The sequence below is a fragment of the Ambystoma mexicanum genome, chromosome 5q, assembly GCF_040938575.1.
Source record: "Ambystoma mexicanum isolate Mex_15411 chromosome 5q, UKY_AmexF1_1, whole genome shotgun sequence".
In the NCBI taxonomy this organism is placed as follows: Eukaryota; Metazoa; Chordata; class Amphibia; order Caudata; family Ambystomatidae; genus Ambystoma; species Ambystoma mexicanum.
This window is the reverse complement of record NC_090933.1, coordinates 903,664,154-903,686,568: the sequence shown is the minus strand read 5'-3', so window position 1 is coordinate 903,686,568 and position 22,415 is coordinate 903,664,154. Positions and strand designations below refer to the sequence as shown.

The window sequence follows — 22,415 nt, the reverse complement described above, 5'->3', positions numbered from 1 at the left end:
CGCGGCGCAGCTGCGCCGCCACCGGTGCAAGGCACTTGGTGAATACCCTGGGTGCCGACCGTAGTCCGAAGGGGAGGGCTTTGAACTGGTAGTGACGTCCTTGGACCACAAACCTGAGGAATTTTCGGTGCCCCTTTAGGATGGGAATATGGAAGTAGGCATCCTCCAAATCCAACGACGACAGGAAGTTTCCTTCCTCCAGCTGACCCAGGACGTGCTGGAGGGTGACCATCCGGAACTTCTGCGCCTTGATAAACTTGTTCAGACGTCGCAGGTCTAGGATGGGGCGCCATCCTCCCGTCTTCTTCTTCACGAGGAAGTATCTCGAGTAAACTCCGGAGCCCCGAAGCCTCTTTGGGACGAGTTCGATGGCGCCCTTCCTGAGCATCGCCCTTACCTCCAGGAGAAGCTGAGGGACGTGAAGCTCTTTCCTGGCCACGGGGGGGACGCGCGGGCACCTTCTTTGAAACTCGAGTGCGTGGCTCCGGGCTAAGGCGTCCAGCACCCAACGGTCAGTGGACGCCAGCCGGCCTCCCACCGGGGTGCTTCGGTGGGGGCCCGACCCCACGGCCGGTTCAATCCTGTTTCGACGAGGCTTTGCCGCCTTGACCTCCTTGGCGACGACGGCGGGGTCCGCCAGACTTGCCTCGTCCTCTGTAGGCCTCCTGAGACGACGAGCGGGGCGCTTGACGGTAGGTGGAGAAACCGCCGCCGGAACCTTTGGAGGCGCCCTTGCCTCCGCTGCTCCGAAAGGGCGTCCGTCGTTGCTGCAGAACCCCAAGGGCCCGGGCCGTCTCAGTGTCCGCTTTAACGGCCTGAAGGGAATCGTCCACTGTTTTACCAAACAGGTTGTTCCCATCGAACGGCATGTCCAGGACTCTGGTCTGTACGTCTTGACGGAAGTCCGCAGCCTTGAGCCATCCACGCCGCCTAAGGCACACGCCGTTGCCCAACTGGCGAAACCCAGTGTCGGCGATGTCCGTCGCAATAGTGATGGCGTGGTCCGACGCCACCTCACCTTCCTGTAGGATCTCCAGGGCATCCGCCCTCTTGTCGTCCGGTAGGAAGTCCAGCAGGGGAGCCAGTTTGTACCATAGCTCCCTGTCGTAGCGGACCACGATAGCCAAGGCGTTGGCTGCTTTAATCGTCGTCGCTGCAGACGAGATGACCCTGCGTCCCATAGCGTCCAATTTCTTTCCCTCGCCGTCCGGTGGGGAAGTCGATGTCATGATCTCTGCTTCCAAAAGGTCAGGGTTTTCCCCAACTCCCTTGGAAGCAGATCCATAACCCAGGTTCCAAGTGCCAACCAGTCCCAATTGGGACCTTTTGGACCCAGTCCTGGCGCCAGTGGCACCAGGCTCATACATATGCCCAGTCCCAGCGCTGGAAGCGCCGGGCTCATAATGCTTGGGTGGACTTACCTTCAGCAGACCATGCTGCTTACTTGCCTGCCAGTTGAGCCTCTGATCCTCTTCTGTTTGGAACTACTTTTCCTGTTGGGTGGGGCTGGAGCCACTCCCTAGATTCAGAACACTGGAACTCTTCTGGAAGGCAGGAACTCTTTTCTTACCAGGAACTCTTTTCTTACTTAGGCGTGGCTGTGGAAGGAGACACCTAAGCACTACAGGAGGCTATTTAAACCACACCCGGTGGATGAATCTTGCTTTGCGTTATTCTGCAACCTCTGCAGCAGAACGCTCATCGTGTCTTCTGCATCCGGTCCTGGGCCTAAGGAAAAAGGCTTACCATCCTGAATCCAGTCTTCAGCAACACCTATAAAGACAAGAAAGAACAGGTTAGCATTCCGGCATCTGAAAGACAAAAGCTTACCAACTCTTTGCACGCTCCGGAGGCCTTCGGCGCTGCATCCCGCATCTGAAAGACAAAACAAGGTGCGTTTAAAGACATTGGGGAACTTTAATACTCACGTGCCATTACTCCTTTCCACATCTAATCCAGTGGGTATTCCGGCACCCTGCAGCCGCTCCGAACTCGTACCTGCAAAATAAAGAGACAGTTAGAGCGCATCGTGAAGCAGGCAACAAGCGCTTACTTACGTGCTTCCAGGCGCTTCTATTCATCACACGGGCTCCATCTTCAACTCACTTCAGCCTGTCATCCGCCATCGCCGGAACCCTGCAAAACAAGAGACATCATTACTAAAGACTTTAAAGACATTTGAATGACTCGAAACGTACCGTTCGTGCAGTAAACGACGGACAGCAGTCCTCTGAAGTCAAGAGGCCTGCGCTACCTATCCAGTGAAGAAACTGGTTACAGCACCCTGCCCCGAGGCAGATGGAGAGCTCGGCATTCACTTACCTAAGGTGAGAGCGTTAACCTTTGGGGGTCTACAGGAGAGGAGAAGAGGAAAGAGACACCCCAATAACCCCAGTTCATTAACCCCATATTTTCTATCTGCAGACATCTTACTCTACACGTCAGGCATACAGTGCACAGAGGTCCAGCCCAAAGAGCCAACCGGGTGCTACACATCACCTTTGAAGATACGGTAGTCGCCCAGTCAAGACCGGCGCCTCTGCGAGAATCAGGTGAGCGTTACAGTCGATGTGGAGGCCGCACCCCCCTCGCTTTCTTCCTGGCCGCCGCGGAGACGACGGAGTCCGGGGTAGGCTGCGCCCGGAGGCACAGGGGGGCCGCGTCTGGGACCCGGTACTTCTTCTCGTACCGGTCTCTTCTAGCTGGCGTCGTGGACGGGTTCTTGAGGAGGGCGAGGCCCTCATCCCAAATGTCGTCCAGTAGAGGCACCGCAAGGACCGTCTTCCTCTTGGCCTCGCGCCGTTGATAAAGGAATCCTTCCTTTTTCTTCTCCTCAGGGCAGAGTTGGAAAAGCTCGGATGCCCTGGCGATCATGGAGTGGAACGATCCAATCTCGTCGGGCGGAGAAGCCCTGGTGGGAGGTGACGACGGTAGATCCTCGTCGTATACCTCGTCGTCCGTGCCCGTCGCTGCCGTGTCAGTCCCCGTATCATCCCCTCGGGTGGACGGGGAGGAGGGCTGGACGGGGCGCGACGGCTGAAAAGGAGGTGGAGGGTGAATCCTTCTTTTCTTGGGCGGGGGAACACCAGAAGGTCCCGGTTCAGGATCCCCCGACGGGAGAGGTTCCTCCGTCGGCAACGGTAGTCTCGTCCTTATCTCTGAGCATAAGGACTGTATAGCCAACAAAATGGCCACCGAGTTGTCTTGCGGCGCTGGCAGAGGGGAATCCGACGGGCGATCAGGGGCCCCGTCGGCACCCTCGACGATGTCGTCGTCACCTGCGTCGGGATCCATCCCGACGGGCCGGTCTTCTTCCACGCCAAGACCCTGGCTTAAGACCTCGATCAGCTCTTCCTCCGAGGTTGAAGCCGAATCTACGACGACGCCCTGCCCCCCTTTTTCTTCCCCGCCGGGGATTTCACAGGGGTCCTATCGATGGGCACAAAAGAGGACTCCCTCCGAGGTGGCAGGGAGACTCTGAGCCCCGAGGTCGCCACCACTGGTGTAGCCTCCACAGGCTGAGCCAGGGCCGCCGTGACAGTTTCGATAGAGGGCTTGGCCGGATGGATTAAGGCCTTCACCACCTTAGGTGCGCTCACCGCCTTATCCTTGAGGGGGGGGGGGGGGGACACTGCCTCGCTCCCCCTCCGATGGGGCCTTCGAGCTCGACCGGGGCCTCTCCAGGAGCTTCGCCGGGTGCTCGCCCTTCCTCTTACCCGACCCAGAGCGTTGGCTCGTGGCTGAAGGTGCTGGGGAGGGTGCGCCCTGCCTGGCGCCCGTAGAGCCCGACCGTTCGGCGCTCCCGGTGCCAGCAGACTCGCGGTGCTTGGCCTTGTGTTGGACCCCCGTCGCCGGGGCGTCCTCAAAGGTCTTAGAAAACCGCTCGGATTTCTTCCTCTTCTTCTCGCCTGACGGGCTCTTCCCTTCCAGCCAGTTGGCGAGACGTTGATGGCGGTCCTTCATGGTCCGCTCCGACATATTGCCGCAAAACGCACAGTCCTTCTCCACGTGCGTCTTGTCCTCATGTAAGCAGTAGAGACAAAAGGAGTGTTCGTCCTCCTTAAAGACGTTCTGCAGCTGGCATCCAGGGCAGACCCTGAACAGCTTTCCGGGCGTCGAGCTTCCCTTCTCCTGGGCCATGTCCGGGCCTGAGAAGCTTCTGGAGTCCTCCAAAAGCGTAGCTCGACAAAATCTTCACCCTTGAGGGGCGCAGACGAATCCGACACGGGTCCCCGTTGATCGGATGGAGTCGGTGGAGCTTGAGGCTCTTTTGACCGAAAAAAACCAAAGTTTTTGAGAAAAAACGTGAAAAAATAGCACTAACGCTCGAGAGCAATAGCACGAGGATCCCAACACATGAACGTGCGGTAAAAATTTGAAGATGGCTGCCAGAGGCGGTGCTTAGGTAGAGGGCAGTCATTGGCTGTGGTCAGTATGACGCAGAGACCAGTGATTGGTTATTACTACGAAAGACAGATCAGAAACGAAACTGATACTGGTTTTTTTCTTTACCGAGGATTCCCAGCCTGACGACGGGGAATATTCATGAGCATGTGAATCCATGCCAGACCCCATGCTGGAGAACATCTCTTGCCTGACAGCCCTGCGCCACAAGTCCTGCTCTTCCTTGGAGTGCTGGGGATCGAGTGCCCCCCTGTTTCCTGATGTAGAACATTGTTGTGGTGTGGTCTGAAGATCCTCGCCACCTTGCCCTTTAGAGATGGAAGGAATGACTTAAGGGGCCAGAACACTGCCTGTAGCTCCAGGATGTTGATATGGAGATCCTTCACCTCCGGCAGCCACAGGCTCTGGCGTGCAGACGTCCGGTGTGGGCTCCCAGCCATTCCAGGCAAGCATCTATGTTAACAGTCTCATGGTATGGAGGGTTTTGAAACCCTGTGCGATGTTGGAGGTAACACCCTATTGCCCGACGGAACTCATCGGGAGGATCTCACTGCAAAGCTTCCAGATACCTGTATCCAGCAAGCGTCCAGGAACTCCTGAAGAGATCTGTAACCTGCAGAGCCGGGTGAGGTAGATGCAGGTCATGCTGAGCAACGACTTGATGGTTTGCACCGTGGTGGTCTTTGACAACAGCCACTGCTCCTTCCCTTGAAGGGCCGCTACTCTCTCCTCCGAGGGCGACACCAGGCAGGACACTATTGAGTATGGCTCCTAGGAACAGCGCTTTCTGTGATGGCATTAAGCAGGACTTTGGATAGTTGACAGAGAATCCCAGATACGTTAGCAGCCGGACGGTCACCTCCGTGTATCCTTCAGCCAGCTCCTGCGAATAGGTCCAGGTACTGGTATACGTGTATGCCCTGTAGACGTAGATGAGCCGTCACTGGAGCCAGGCATTTCGTGAACACTTTGGGGCCCGACTTCAAGCCAAAGGTAGGGCCATGAACTGGTTGTACTGTCCCTACACCACAAAACATAGAAACTTTTGATGTTTGGGGATGTGGAATTAGGTGTCCTCCAGGTCCAAAAACGTCAAGTATCATCCTCTTTCCAGTTGGCCAAGCACATGTTGCAACATGACCATCCTGAATTTCGGGGACTTCAGGTATTTGTTTAGACGTAGGTCTCGGATGGGGCACCAACCCCCCCCGCCCCCACCCTACGCAGATCCCCTTCCCAGGTCTTCTTTCTGACCAGAAAGTATCTGGAATAGACATCTGAGAATCGGAGTCGCCAGGGCACTAGCGCCATCGTGCCTTTTCGCAGCATGGCCCATACCTCTTCCAGCAGTTGAGGGACCGAGGACAGGTTGGCCGACCGTTTCCTCACGGCCACTGAAACCACCGAACCCGGCAATGACTGACCGCAGGCACTTTAGGTGCAGAGTGCAGCACCCGATATTTCTTCTCCAGCCTAACCAGTTTGGCTGGAGCCATGCAAGGGTTCTTCATTAAGGCCAGGCCCTCTTCCCGAATGCACCGCCATGACCATCTTCCTCTTGGCCTTGCACCTCTGGTACAAGAAGCCCTCCTTCTTGGTCTCCTCGGGCCGTAGTTGAAATAGCTTGGAGGCTCTAGAGATCATGGAGGGGAACAATCCCACCTCATCCGGTGGGGACACCCTATGTGGAACATCCAAATATGGAGATTCGTCGTCTGCTGTGACGATATGTTAGTCGTTGTGGCCGTATCCGTCCCAGTGTCTGCTAAGGGGTGGGGGGCAGGGGGGAGGGACCCGAGGTGGAGGCCGAAATGGGGGCATCTGATGACTCCTCTTTGCTGGAGGCTGATCGAGGACCTGGGGTACACCAGGTACCGGAGGCATCCTCACCTGGATCTCTGAATATCCAAGGAAATGTCCCTTGAATGAGAAGGGGGAATAGGAAAACTAGGCCCTATGCCGTCGTGTAAGGACTCAGTCGACCGTGGAGGAGATCTCCATGGCTTGGGCAATGGCCTGTGGGGGCTGCTTTGGGGCCTCTTTGGCCCTACCACGCCCCTCCCCCCTCCGCCGAGGGTCTTGAACAAGGGCCTGAGCCGGTTCCACCCCCATCCCCCTCTGGCGTGCCAGCAGACTTTGCCTAAGTCACTGCGGTGGTGTCTCGCCTCGGGTGTAGAGACACCTGTGCTGCGGGGGCTACCTTGGCAGGATGAGCACCCTTAGCTGTTGTGGCCGTAGCAGTAAACGTCGCCGACGTCTTCGCCTATGCCCGTTGAGACTGTTTGGGCTGTTCGGCCTTCTCCATCCACGGCTTCTCAGATTTCTCACCTAGTTCAGCCGGGGTAGATTTCCTCTTTGAAGAGGAGCTCGATTGCCAGCTGGCAATGGAGGCAGAAGGTGATGTTGATCGCGCCATATCCACCGTAGGACCCGTTTCTGTAGCAAACCTGGTGTACTCGGACTTGTGGCTCTTGGCCTCATCTTGGGCCCCCATGGATGAGGCACCCTCAAAAGGACTTAGAAGACCGCTCCTCGGACCGGCCAGTCTTGAGTGAGGCATGACCCTGCTGGAGCACGCCACCAGACTACTATGCCTGTCCGTCTTTTTGAAGAACCAGAGGCATTTCTCGCACCTCACTCCAGGCAGTAGAGGCATTGCAGGTGCGTGTCCTCCACAAACATATTCCTTATAACGCATTTTGTCAGAGGGCGCGAAGTAGGCCCAATGGCCTTCTAGAATCTTTGATGATCTTCACCAATGAGGGGCGTGGAACTTTGCAGTCAACAGGTCCCCGCTGTCGGCAAGAGAAGCAAAGAGCACACAGGCAACTTTGAAACAAAAATAGAACTTTTTCTGTCAAAAAGCTTGCGGCCTCCCAACATTGAAACGTGCAGTAAAAATCTGAAGATGGCTGCCAGAGGAGGGGCTTAGGGAGAGGACCGTCATTGGATGGGGGCAGTATGACCCAAAGGACAGTGATTGGTTTAAAGGAGAAATACAGTTTAAGTGAAACTGTTTTCTTTTACAGAGGATTCCCAGTCTGACGGGGAATATTCATGAGCATGTGAATCCATGCCAGACCCCATGCTGGAGAATAAAAGCTTAGCAATAACATTTCAGAAAGCTAAAATTAATTACAGGGTCGAAGGCCGTCACTGCAGTCACCCCAATCACAGAGTATGGATGGGTGTCTAACACACTGGCACTCTGAAAATGCTATGTAAGATCTAACAAGGCGAAGTCTATGGGGTCTTCCAGTAAACTCTGGGAGGGAAACATCTGCCAGAACACCTGTGGGTTTCAGGCTGAATGGAATATTACCCTCTTATCTAAATATGAACACAAGTGGCCCATGGAGGTAGCAGGTCTGCGTGAAACCAGCATAGGGTCCCAGTTACAAGTTGGGAAAAGGGTACTGGCATGGAACTGACAGGCTTTCTGAAGACCATAAAACGCTGTCACCCGTTTCTAGTACCGATTGGCTGGATCCATAATGTTCAGTGTTGTGGTGCTTGCCGAAGTACAACATGCAAGAATGCCGAGGGTCAGATAGACATCCGCCTCTGCATGCTTTGTAAGGCTTAAAGCCGACTGGGGGGGGGGCTGGGTGGTGGCGGTGGCCATGACACAGATCAATAATAGCAAAATGCAACAGTTCCTCAAAAAAGGAAGCGAGATCAGGGTGCAACTGTGGCTCTATTCGAATACCATAAAATAGGGAAATAATCTGACACAAGAGGCACATTCTTCTGTGCATATTATGCCTTTTCTTGAGGAAACCTTTTTGAAAGAATTAGTTAACTGTCCAATGGGGTTTAAAAACTGTGGGGAGTGAGAAACTGGCAGACATACAAGTGAAGAAAAGTATATTACTCAGCAGGGAGTGGCGCCGCCAGTCATAAGGTGTAAATGATAGAGCCATCTTCGCCCCCCCCCCTCCTTGGGACACATTGATCTTGCCTCAAGCAAATAACCTATGATTAAGCTGTAATTTATATATGTAGTCAATACAATGCTGCAGAGCAAACTTCGATCAAAAAAAATTAACTGTTGGAGAAATAAATAACATTTCAGATCCACGAATGACATTTACTGTACAAAGTACTTACTTTGCAAAGGAGGAGGCACACTATTTTGCTTATTAGAACTGGAAACATCCTCTTGTAGTGGTTGTGGCACTTGGATGGTTATCTTCTCAGTAATATTCTGTGATACAGTAACAGATGGCTCAATAAAAACTATCTGAGAGGATTCTTCTTCGGGCTGTTGACAAATGTAGAACAAAATTACTTTTAGCATTCAACACATCTATGGTAATTGAAATATTTGGAATACTCATTCTAGCATCCATCACACTCATTCCTTTACCTATAGGAATGTGCAACCTGATATCAATGGACCTAAAATCTCAACAGAAGAAACGAGCACTTTCCATTATATTATTTGTGAATCACTGCAGCACTGTACATGCAGAGCATTGACAAAATCAATGGCTATAATGGTGAAAATATGTTGTACACAGACTTTGGTAGATGAGGGGTACCGACAAAGTGAATAGGAGGGACAGGAGCGCTGGATGTTCCCAGGAAACGGTGCTCAGCAAATCCAGAATGCAGGTGGAATCTACTGGTGACCACCCCCGCATTCTCTCAGCCACCCTTTCTTAAGTCCCCCCATTTTTTTCTCACAACCCTTCCTTTAGCCATCCCGAGAAGACAGCCACACTCCCAGCCCCACTGACTTACTTGCTAGCCTGGGGCTCTCTCCTCTGGTTGCTGCACTCCCTCGCTGCCTGTGCCACTTCCACCATAGAAATAAAAAAAAGGTACTTCGTCCCTTTTCTTGACTCTAGTGGTGGCAATCTCAGCTTTTTTTTTAAACCTGGGTTTGGGCACCCACATTACATGCAGCATCTCCCCCTGATCCAAATGCAAAAACATCACCCCCTTTTCTGGTCGCATACAGAGCTGCTAACAGACCCAAGCCCTCAAATTATGTTATGGCCACATCAGGTTTGAAGACATTTTTTATCACATTAGTAAACCAATGCACTAATATGGTAGCTACTGGACCACAAGGCACTGCCAGAAAGGCAGTTTTGCTGATATTTATCCTGAGCCCATACAAGTGCCCTGTATTTGGGTTTAAACTAATTTAAAGTCCCTCAGACATCCCAATCTATATCCACTGTAGAAGTGCTGTTCAGAAAGTTTTGTTGGCCAGCCCCAATTGGCTGGCATTCCAAACCTGTGTGCGATTAGGGGGCTGGCTTTGTCCAGTTCCTGAGTGAATATCAGTGGTAGGCTTCTGTTCATTCAGATCCGCTCCTGAACTCCTCTGAAGACTACTGCTGAGAGCGGCTGCTGCACACCATCTTGGTGTAGCCATACAGGTTGTGTCCTTTGTCTTTGCATCCCCTCCTCTCCTGGTGAAATCCCTTGCTGGGTTCTTTCTTTACTTGGTCCCGTGCGTCTTGCTTCTAGGACTTGTTGTCCTTGTTGGACACTTCCCTGCCCGCATTTAATAGACGACTTGTTCTGGCATGGTAATCCAAGTGGCATCATGCAGCTCTTCCTCAGCTCAGTCGGTGGATGACTTGGGTTGCTTTCAGCTGTTGTCTTCTCCATCAGGCTGCTTTTTTGCTGGCTGGAGCTTCCTGAACAAACCTAGCACTTTATGGGTCCTGCAGAGTGCTCCCATCGCTGCTGTGTTCTTCGCCTCGTGGTTAGTCTGTCCAGGTGCCTTTTTCAAGATCATCTAATCTGGTCCTGGCTGAATCATGGGTTTGAGCAGTCAATTCAAATGTGCACTTACTGAAAAAGCCATGTTTTGAGACATTTGCGAAATTCGAGAATTGTAGGGCCATTCTGAGCAGATACCGGGGTAGAGTTCCGCAGAGTGGGTGCATGATGAGAGGATTGTTTGCAGGTACTCTTTTCAGAAGAGTTGCGTTTTAAGCCGGTAGGTTGATTTTGCTGCGCAAGAAGCGTCTACCACAAGATATTTAGCACGGTTAACTGCTTTTTGGAGAGCCAAGTGAGCAGATGGGAGCCCAGTCAAGAAGGAATTTCCCCTACTTTTGGGCTAGTAGGCGTTTCCCCAGCCAGCTCTAGTTTCTTCCTCAATGTGATCCAGGACCAGGGGGAGCCAAAACGAGGTCTAGGAGGGCTGTCGGAAGTGGCTGTGCTTTAGTGCGCAGTGTGACTTGACGGCTGCAGGTCCTTTTCGCTAGCCACCTGTGATGCTGGAAATGCATCGGAGGGACAGGGCCTCCGTATCCTTGTCCTTTACTGCTTTTTATCGTGTGTTCTGTCGCGTTTTCCGCACAGGAGTTTATGTGGGACTCCTGGTGGTGCAGCTCTCTCTTGGTTTGGTGAACAGACCCATGGGATACCCGTATGGCACCCATGGGTAGGGGTGCAACCCTCTGCCCCTAGTGTATGTTTTTGGGCACCTGTGTGTGACCCACATAGCAGGCTACGGGCTGGTGGCAGCTACGTGCTGAATGGACTGGTGGCCTGAGCGTCCTCCATTTTGGGATGCCCAGGCCTTGTCATCGGAATATTCCTGATGGAGACAAAATGGCCCCCATGGCCTCTTGCCTTCCATCACCTGTTACCTTGATCTTCCCGAAGTCCTGGGAAGCCCTGACTCTGTCCCTTCCCTCTGACTGGCTGCTGGGTGGAAGTTCAATATATGGTAGTGTGGGGAAGTGCTAACCAGACTGGCTGGAGCCTTCCCAACGACCGTATGTTGTGGGTACACCTGTGGGTGGGACCTGGGTGAATGGAGTGTGTGACGAATACGCATTCTGTGTTGTGGGTGTCTAGTATCTAGTGGTTGACACAATGACTGAGACAGCACTGCCCGAAACCGTTATGAATGCAGTGTGGAGTGTTGAATGGCCGGGTACTTGTCCCAATACACAACTTGTTGTGAGTGTCTGGAGAGAAGTGAATGGCCTGAATGCACCGTGTGCCTGATTGACTGCCTGCCTGCCCGAATGCCCTTAGTCGTGATTGGATGCTTGAGTAAGACCCAGCGGAATGAATGGGAGATCAACAGTATATCTGGGGACTTCTCACTGCTAGGAATCGTGTTCAGAAGCTGAAGTCCACTACGACGAGTAACTGAAGCTCGACCTTGAAGCCCTTCTGGAAGAGAAGAATTGCTGATTCTCTCCATCAATCTGAAAGCTGCTGTGTCTCCAAGGACTGACCCAGAGAACACCGGATAAGGTGCCCTCTTCCCGAGCTACGAAGGACCATCGTGCACCAGCAGATCTTTGCCAAAGCTCCCTGGTAGACAGACCTTCCAAAGGCTCCTGAACCGATACGGGGACTGCTGCGGAATCAAGGATAAGTGCCTCGACTGTTGTCCACCGCTGTCGCCGACTGGAGCCTCCGTGCTCCCGTTTGCCTAAGAACTTCATTTGATCCAAGGACGCTCTTGTCCGCATCGTTGCCGCTGTATCCTGCTGGAGAAGGCCTGACCGTTGACGCGCCGAGGAGCATCCGCCGGTGTGTTTCCCGCCACCCAAAGACCACAGAGACGCCGACGACTCGATGCCCTTGCTGGGCCACAGTTCTTCAAACTATTTGCGGTCCAGAACGTTCCTTGCGGGACGTTTTTACGCTTCCCCGTCAACGAGCACCGCTAGGAACGAAGCGGCCACTTCACCGTCGTAGCGCAACCTGTTCTCCGTCTGACGATCGATGACCCGTGACTCCTGCCTTAAAGGGAGGGCACTCAAGAAGGGCCGTCGATTCCCCGACGAGGAACGCTACAATGCCAGGTACTTTGGGGTTGCAGAACTATTGGGAAGTCTAGTGTGAACAATATATGGACTGGGCATGTTTATTTATCCTACAGGTTGCCCAGGTGGGGGAGGGGGTAGATCTCCACACAGAGCTGTGTTTAACGGTAGTGACCAGTATTCTGCCAAGTGTTCGACCATCTTGCTTTCCTTCCTGTCTACTGCTGGTTTCCTCTTTATTGATCTGTGTGACATTTTGACCGTATAGTTGATGCACTTTAATGAGATCTAATAATCGTTGTGGTACCACTTTATATATTTACCATTGTTGATTATCCGAGCACACAGTGCGTTATCATATTGTATATAACCCTGAATGTTAATTATATAAAGACTGTTTTAACCGATACAGTGTGCCGACATTCCTTTGTGGGTGCTTGGGGACTACACTGTACTTAAGAACCAGCCCACATCACCTCCCGAGAAGCTAGGCCTTGATTGCTCGACCGTAGCTACCAAATAGAGAATCTTGGCCGGGGGTCCTCTGTGCCTCTCCCCTACCATATAGAGAGCGGAAGTGCAGACACCCCCACCGGCGTCTTTACACCACCCCTGTTGCATGCGGAGGGCCGGGTAGCGGAGAATGTGGAGAGAGCAGAGTGTTGCCGCACGTTGGCCTGCTTTGGATGCACGGCTAATGCAGGGGCCAGGGTGGAGATAACGTAGGGTGCTGGCTCGCTCCAGATGCCCTGTTCTTGCATTCTCTGCTACTAGTCTGAACAAATCTCTGCGACCAGCTGACCACCTGGCGAGTGCTGCTGGTTGGATGGGAAGCTGGGCCTGAGGTCTGTACTCTCTTTAGCCCCTTGCTCATTTCCCCTGCCGCTCCTCCTGTTGGGGATGGTTGGAGAATTTGTATAGCTGGTGGGAAAAAGGAGGGGAAGAAGTCGTTTGCTCTTACGTTTCATTTGAATGTGAATCTTTGAATTGGTGCTTGGGTGGGAGGGACTACTTTGTTAACTTGTCCTGTGTTTGTTAAAGTGAACATGCCTAGAACCAGAGCTCGTTTTAAACATATTAAATCTTACAAACTTGGCGGAATGGGGTTCAGCCCTTAACAAGCAGATTATAATCACGGACAATCTAGATGAAATGTCCACGACCCTTTTGGAGGCGATTGGTTCAATCACAGAGAATTTAGCACCACTTAAAAATAAATCAATACCAGCGGAGGTACGCAATGCATGGTTTAATAAAGAACTTCAAAAACTTAAATCTAAGAAAACCGATCTACATATTTTGCGCAAAAATAAAAACTCGGTGGACCTAGACGCTTATAAAAAAGCTGCTAAAGTCTAAAGTAGCTATTTATCTAGCCAAGAAAGAGTCCTTTGATACTAGGATTTTAGAGGCAAAATCGGACAGCCGGGAATTATTTCAAATCTTAAAAGAGCAGGCACAAGCCCCCAGATCTGTTCAAGGGACCTTTACCAAGGACGAGGCATGGTGTACGGAGATTCAATCTGCCTTAGCTAACAAACTTGATAAAATTAGAGAGGGGATTAAGCTGAAGAAACTTGACTTTATCGGCTCAGGTTTTAGAGAACAGTCCTCTGCCCTCCACCAAAAAATTGGAGCGTCAATCCACATTCAGCTTTCAGCCCATCTCAGAGCAAGAATTGGCCAAGATGATTGTAAAAAGTACAAGCTGCAAAGGAAATCCGTGCTCTTCTCTAATTAAAGAGCGCGCCCCTGTCCTTATTCCAGCTCTGACCAAGTTTGTTAATGTCTCTCTTATGGCGAATGAAGTCCCTGACAACATAAAAAAGGCGTGGATTACTCCACTGCTAAAAAAGCCCAATCTCTGTCCCCTCACTGCCACCAATTATAGGCCCATTTCTAACACTCCTTTTCTGTTGAAGATCTTGGACAGAGTTGCCTATAATCAGATCGCCATTTTTTTGGAGCAAAATCAGATTTATCATAAATATCACTCAGGGTTTCGCTTGAATCACGGTACGGAGACGGCCTTGTTAGCCCTCAAATCCCATCTCCTTCAGAGGATGGATGGAGGCTACACTGCTCTCCTCATGACTTTAGATTTGTCGGCTGCCTTTGACCTGGTGGACCATGCCATACTGTCCACCAGGCTAAAGAAGAATGCCAACTTCTCGGATGAAGCGATAAACTGGGTTAACTCCTTTCTGAAGAAAGGACAAAATAGAGTGGCCAGTGACACAGCCGAAGCAAAACCGACAACACTTCTGTATGGTGTACCGCAAGGAGCGTGCGTGTCGCCTTGCTTCTATAATATATTCATGATCCCCTTCTTCCAGATGTTGGAGCAAGAGGGGATCATATTTGCAAATTATGCGGATGACACCCAATGTGTCATCCCCATATCTGGTTCCCATGTGGAAGATGGACAAAGAATCAATGAAATTTACAAAAAAATTCAAGACTGGTTGGCGTTGAATGGCTTAGCCATTAATGGCTCCAAGACCGAGCTTCTACTAGAGAAGTTAGGACCTGGCAATGCGTCTTTTCTTATAGACAGCTGCCAAATTGAGGTTATGAGCAAGGTGAAAACCCTCAGCATTTATCTTGACAAAAATCTGAATATGAATGCCCAAGTCTTGTTTCATCGGCCTCATACTTTCTCAAGTTGTTTCGCTGTCTTAGGTCTTTCATCTCAGAATCAAACTCCGAAACACTGGCAAGGGCTATAATTGGATCTAAGATCGATTATTGTTGTAGTCTCCTTGTTGGGCTGCCGCTTTCTGATGTTCATCGATTACAGGTCATTCAGAATGGTGCAGTTAGAGTAGTGAAAGGTCTATCTAAAAGAGACCATGTATCTGAAGCACAGCAAAGTTTACACTGGTTACCTCTGCAGGCCAGGGTTGTGTTCAGGCTCCTCATCACACAAATGCATACATAAGTCATGCCACTTTACCTTAAAGAATTAGTTATGGTAAAAAACAACATCAGGTCCCTTCGTTTGGACGATTCCAACACCCCGGCTATGCCAGGCTTGAAGACAAAAAAAAATCCATGGACGCAGCATTCATTTCAGCAGCCCCCTTAAATGGAATTTTCTTGCATCCATATTAAGGACCACCTCTTCTACGGAAATATTTAAGAAGGGGTTGAAAACTGCACTCTTCGCATAATATCCTGCTTACTCACGCCTGATTTTGTTTCTGTAGGATTTCAGTTCTTGAGCCATTCCCAGATTTGGCTACATTTTTGTTGTCTTTGTTCTGTTTTACGTTTCACAGCGCCCTTAAGCCTCAGGGTACCTGGTTGCACTATACAAATGTTAAACAAACATATGTTATTTAAGCCCGCAGTCGAAGTTCCTGTTACTTCCTCTCAACCTAAATACAGTAGTCCATAAATCAGTCAAGGGACTCCCAGAGAAACAACTCTTGGCGTTTGGCTTTTGTTCCTTTGGAGTATAGTGTCTCACCTATTTCTCCTGGGTGTAAGGGGAGTAGGCTGTCTGAAGTTCAGCGTCTCCAGGACCGGAAAGTTTTATGATAATGCTGAGGATTTTAATCCGAGAACGACTCGATCCAAGTCTGGTAACTGTCATGGACACGATGGATGCTTGCATTTGTTTGCCATTAGAAAGTTCAATGAATAGAGTCATCATGGCTACTTTAGATAGTCCCTTACTACTCTCACCAGGCCAAGTGACGTCTGATAACACAACTTGAGCAACTTAGTCCTGAGCAGTGGCTTCATGTGAAATGAAACATTATTCGATATCTTAATTTATGTATCAAATTTACAGATTTCTGTGCTTGCGTGGCATCAAGACTGATACAAGCTGTCAAACAGACTGGCCACTTTTGAAAACAGTTGGAACTGAGGCTATTTTAGAAGCTTCAAAGGCTTATCGGGATGGGACTAGTACAGTTATTACAAATCTCTGCCAGACAGATCCGACTCTCTGGGACATGGGAGGTGTGGCCTGACCGCTTAGCCCAAACTGCAATATTGCCGGAACTGCTGGGCCTACTCAAAGCATCTTTACATTCAGTTTGCCCCACCTCCCCTAAACGTAAACTTCGGCAAACTAAGGACTAGTGAGTTGGCAAGGATTGTATGTCCACGATTCTGGACAAATATAAGTGATTTTGTTATGGATAGAAGAAACATTGTAATCATGGATGTTGAAAAACCGACAAGAGTATGAATCAAAATAATTCCTTAAAAATAAAATGCTGGCCTGGGTACGACCAAAACTGTGCTGGGCATTATAAAATCCTCGGATTAAGATTCTGCGCTGGGTAAAAATAGTCAACTGGTGTTCCCAGAGCAATAGTTGTGTTCTGGTGGAATTATGTGGTAATAATTGGCCAATTTGTTTTGTATTCTTAAAAGATCTTTTCAACTGGATTAATATTTTTATCATTTCTTTTTAATATTGCTGTGGTGCTTTTGTTGACCGCCTGTGTACCAGAGGGCTTAAGAATCTTTTTTTTATTGTACTTAGTTTGTTACAAACTTTTACAATTTTTATTTCAATTTAACTTTTTACGAAATTTCATTAAAACGAAATATACAACCCAGTAACCCATTTTTAATATCTGGCATTCCTGATCGACTGCTGAAAATTGATGCTCAAATGCAACAAGTCCTCTGGGCTAAAATGCGAAATCTCACTGCACAAACTAGAGCAATAGACAGAGAATATGGAACGTTTTCTCTGCTGCCGGCTATCCAATTTTATAAATCAAAAGTGATTCCTTCAATCGTCTACGGGATGGACGCTAGTCCCGCCATCCCCTCTACGATATGGCCTAAACTGTAAGGTTTTCTCTGGCGATCCGTGCTTAATGTACCAAAGTCAAAATCAATTGCAGCTATTCGACGAGAACTGGGTCTGCTTTCTCCATCAGTCATGATAGAACATAACAGCATGCAGCTTTTTTAGAAAGATCTTGATGCCGGACAGCCCGCGAGTCTACCAAGTGATTGCCGAAGAAGCCTCAAAAGGGACCTGTAGCATGCTAAATTCTTGGCTGGAAAACAAAAAAAGCCCAGCTAAATAATATAGCATGCTCAGAACAAAGTCCTTATCTCCAATCCGCAGAGTAAAAGAAAATGGAGGACCAAGATTGGATTATTACCTTAGATCAAGTATCCAGCAACAAACTCTAGAACCATCTACCTCCAACATCTCAAAAAAGAAAAGACGATGCAATACGTGAAGAAATTTACAGATAAAATTTTAAGAGGAATATTTTTGAGAGCACGCCTCATTCTTTTGACACGTGAAATTTTTTAAATAAGGTCACTGTCAACTACAAAAGAATGTAGACTCTCCTCCGGAAATAATCAATCAGAAACTGTAAGACACCAGTTGATGTCGTGCCCAGCCACATGAGAGGTTAGGAAAGCATACCTCACCTTCGTTTTCTGATTGCGACCTCCGAGAAGATGAGATCTGGTGGACGCGTCTTATTTCAGGCGAAAATAACAAATGGACCATTGCTGCGGACAAAGATTTTAAAACTTGCAATGGAAAAATTGCAAACTTAGAATTTAAGAATGTGAATAAGAAACGTGAAAGCTGCTGCGGTTTTAACAAAGCTCAACAGTCCTTGTAAAAGCCTGAATAGGCTATAAACAAGTATAATAATATATATATACTATTTTACAATTTTTGACAAATGGAGATAAAACGACTGAATTAGTTAAATGTCAGTTTGTCGTGCTTTAGGTTTCCCATGAATGTCTGTGCTTTTGCACTGCTGCTGCGCAGTCTTTAGTTCTAACTTTTTAAACAAAGTTTTTAAGAAAAAAGCGAGGAATTGGATAGATTTTACACCCTTCAAATTCTGAAAAAAGAGAAAAAGATGCTTCAATGTTTCCTCCTCTTTCTCGCAGAATCTACAAACATCAGATTTCTCTTTTTTGTATTGTTTTAGAGTGGTTCTATTTTGCAGGATGTTCAGCCTGAATCTCATTAGCAAATTTCATTCAAGGCTGCTCAAGAACTTTATTGTAAGCGGCCAGGGTTGTTAGTTTTCTGTACAAAGTTTATTCCATTGGATTATGGCATGTGCGGTATTCAAACCAAACTCATGAGATATAACCACCTTTGGAATTGCTTGGGGGAGATGTAAGGTTTTTTCCCAAAAATGTCTCTCCACAATACAAGCTAACATGACTCAGGGTGCTTTAACAATATCGTCAGTGTTGGAATGTAATTTCTGGACTTAACAGATCAAGCAGGAGGTAGGCATACCACTGTTTTCATCCTGTTCGTAACGTGGTGGCTGCATTTCTCACCCGACACCAGCTCCAGTTCTGTTGGGCATTAAAGAAAGGTGGGATTCACCTTTGCCTTCTGTAGGGCCCTATCTCACCCATGCCTGCACCTGCAGTTGTCAGGCATTTCCTTTTTGCTGCACCATTCAGCCCGTTCCGTTACTTGTTGTCGGCTGTTCCCGGATTGCAGCAACCGTTTTGTTGACCAGCAAAGAAAGTTGGATTCACCATGGTCTCTGCACATCAAAATATCAATACATCTCTTACACAATGTTATCTTTAAATTCCTGATTTGACAGGGCATGAGCTTCCTTATATTCAGACATGAAATGATTTGCCAGAGACGGTGCATATTTTGCTCCCATGACCACCTCGTTAGCTTGAGAGTAATATGTACCATTAAAAATTAACATTCTCCAGAGAGAATTTCAGATCGGCTTTAAGCATATTGATATGTTCTGAATACGATGCAGAAAAACTTCTATAGGTATAATCTATAGCCTTCATAGCCAATGATTGATCTATAGATTTATATAGTGCAGTGACATCCAGCGTGCCCAATAGCCAGTCATCATGCCAAACAATATCCGCTAAACATAAAAGCACTTCTGTGTTGTCCCTGATGTAAGACGGTAGTTTAAACATTTGTTGGACAATCCCTACGGAGCCCAACCAACATCACTAACAATTGGTTTAACTGGTGGAAGACCTATTAAAGGTTTATGAATTTTCAGTAAGACATAGTGTGGGCATAACTGGTTTAAGAATTTTAAAAAATGTGTTTTTCTTCCTCAGTCAAAAGTCCCAGTCGGAACCAATCCATGATCAAAACACTCAACTCTTGCACAATCTTAGTAGGATTAGATAGATGTTCTAGACCCATCTGAATATAGTCTGATGTGTTCATTAACACCACATTCCCTCCTTGTCCGCTTCCTTTATTACTATATTCACATCATTAGTTAAGCCATGAAGAGCCCTTTGTTAATCTCTGGATAGATTGTTAAACGTATTCCTGTACTTATGTGATTTGTGATCTAAATAGTGATGAAAGTCAGTAATAACCGCTTGATGAAAGGTGTCTATTCTCAATGGCTCAATGGCCAACTGTGGAGTGAATTTGGCTCGGAGTTTAAGTTCTGCCACTGTAAAGTTCCTGGCTTATATATCCAATTCTTTATGTACGTCTGCTTTGGTAATTTCTGTTCCCGATGGGAGTGCCATCCGAAAATGGGTATTTCCTGGCCAAATCTAGATGTCCCTGTACTGTGCCTATTGACAGAATTTGCACTACTGTTGGCTGCTTATCTGTGCCATTTCGATTTTAGATGTCGTCGTACTATGCACTGCTGTTGGTTGCCTAATTGTGCCATTCCGAATTTAAATGCCCCTGTACTGTGCCTATTGACAGGATTTGCTCTGCTGTTGGCTGCTTATCATTGCCATTTCGAATTTAGATGTCCCTGTACTGTGCCTATTGACAGGATTTGCTCTGCTGTTGGCTGCTTCCAGTGCCATTTCGAATTTAGATGTTGTACTATGCACTGCTGTTGGCTGCCTATTGTGCCACTTCGAATTTAGATGTCCCTGTACTGTGCCTTTTGACCAGATTTAGTCTTTCTAATGGTCGCTTATTTGCACCACATTATCTCTTTATACCCTGTATCTAGAGCCCATATACCTACATCCTCAGCCCCTGAGAAATACAAGTTGCGACATGCAGCTAAGAACCTTTGCCAGCACTGTCCTTATACACAGTCTCTTTAGGACTGTCAGCTTGCACTACTGCCACCTACCGTACAAGCACCTCTAAGACTTCCCATAACTGCCAACCCATTCTCCCTTCAATCATGCTTCACTACCCTGACCCTCCACCAAACCCTTACCTCAACGACCCAGCCCTTTGGCTCACGCACTTTGCCACCAAACCTACTCCAAACATTCCATGTACTCTACAACAGAGGAACTGTAGACTTAGAACTAGACTGCCCAGACCTCCCTGTACTTTGCGCAATCGCTCTGCCCCCTCACTGCCCAACCCAACCGTAACGCCTAGTACTCTACTCGCCACCACACCCATCTCAGCACTAAAGGGAGCCCTTATCAATGCAAGATCCCTCACGGCTCATGCCCTCGACATCGTAGACCTCATCACCGTCCAGAACCTTGACTTCCGAGCTATCACCGAAACTTGGTTACATGATGCCTCTGGCCCACTCCTCGCCCTAGCACTACCCAAGGGTTATACCATTATCAGAAACGATCGCCAATCCAATCTGTCGAAAGGAGGAGTTGCTTTTATACATAGTGACAAAATTGTTAAGAGTTGTTCCGCACACACAACTTAGCTCTGCAGTATCTCTTTCAGTGAAACTATCACTCTCTCCTACCAACACAGCAACACTCCACCTTATATACAGACCGCCAGGCCCACTGGGCTCATTCATTGATGATGTTGCCTCGACCCTGTCGACTAACACCAAGCCTAACTCTCAGATACTGTTAGTAGGCAACCTTAACCTAGGTCTCACAGGTCCCAAGGACCACATGGCCGCTGAAGTAGACACCACCCTTTCCAACTTAGGCTTCCAGCAGCGCATTCGTGATCCTACACACATCAAAGGTAGAACGCTCGACTGGCTAGCTGACCTTAACTGTAACACCAATGTCATCTCTAACGATGCCTGCGCCTGGTCCGACCACCATGTTATAACCTTCCTTCTGCCAGCCGCCAACCCCCAGCCCACACCCACCATAGCCCCCGCCATACCGACTCGAAACAAAAAAGATATCACCAGGGAAAAACTGCTTCTTCTTATCCTCCCTTGTTTAAACACTCTTGCCTCACAGCATAAGGACAAGGACCCTACTGTTTTAGAAGACACCTTTAACAGCCTAATGACCAATGCCATTGAGAGCATAGCTCCACTAAAGATCCGCAAAGCCAAACAGTCCCACCTGAACTCTTGGTTCACCCCGCAGCTCAACGCGGTGCGCAAAGAAAAGCGCAAGGCCGAAGCACTTTGGAAAAGTCACCCGAGCGCAACTAATAAAGCCTCCCTTTTGATCACCTCTCAACTACAAGGAGGCCATATTACAAGCCAAAAAGGAGACTTACAACTCACGCATAGCCCAGGCAGAATCGAACACTAGAGAATTATTTAAAATCCTCAAAGAGCTAGAATCTCCCTCACCTGCCCCGGACACGTGCGCTAAGGACAGCACCTGGTGCAACAATATACAAAATGCCGGTCTTAATAAAATATCCACCTTGCAATCCAAAATCAACGCCAAACAAAATACCCTCCACACCCCTATCTTTAGTAATCCCAGGCCACCTAAAATAATTACCCCTGTCTCCCCGGTGCCGTTCAGCTTCACACCACTCTGTTCTGGAGGTTGAAAAAATCATCTGTAACCTAAAACCTTCAAACTGCCAAGGGGACGCCTGTCCAGCCCCGATCATCAAGGATTCGGCTCATGACCTCGCCCCTTTTATTACCACTTTTATCAACGCCTCCTTTCAATCGGGAGTGGTCCCCAATAACCTGAAGGATGCTTGGGTCATCCCTCTCCTAAAAAAACCCACTTTAGACCCGGAGGTTCCAACCAACTACAGGCCCATCACAACGGTCCCATTTCTGCTAAAAATCTTGGATAGAGCAGCCTATCTACAGATACAGAACTATCTGGAATCAAACAACCTACTAGGCATGAGACAATCTGGCTTCAGACCTAAGCACGGTACGGAGACAGCCCTCCTCGATCTCAAAACCCAAATTGAGGATCTCAAAGACAAAGGTAAACTAGCCATGTTACTACTATTAGACTTATCTGCGGCCTTTGATTTGGTTAATCACCAAATCCTCTGTCACCATCTAAAAACTGCAGCTCATTTCTCCGATACGGCCACAAACTGGATTCAATCCTTCCTGGATAACAGGCAGATGAGGGTATTCTCGCCCACCT

The 22,415-nt window shown here is 48.7% G+C and overlaps 1 protein-coding gene across 2 annotated transcripts in view; it reads right to left on the bottom strand.

Moving 5' to 3' along the window:
* MTDH (metadherin) overlaps positions 1-22,415 on the bottom strand; it is a 462,606-nt gene that overhangs the window by 27,155 nt on the left and 413,036 nt on the right. For both annotated transcript variants that reach the window (XM_069621403.1, XM_069621404.1), the window contains one exon: positions 8,515-8,668. In XM_069621403.1, the coding sequence (XP_069477504.1) occupies positions 8,515-8,668 (154 nt within the window). The remainder of the gene's footprint in view (positions 1-8,514; positions 8,669-22,415) is intronic.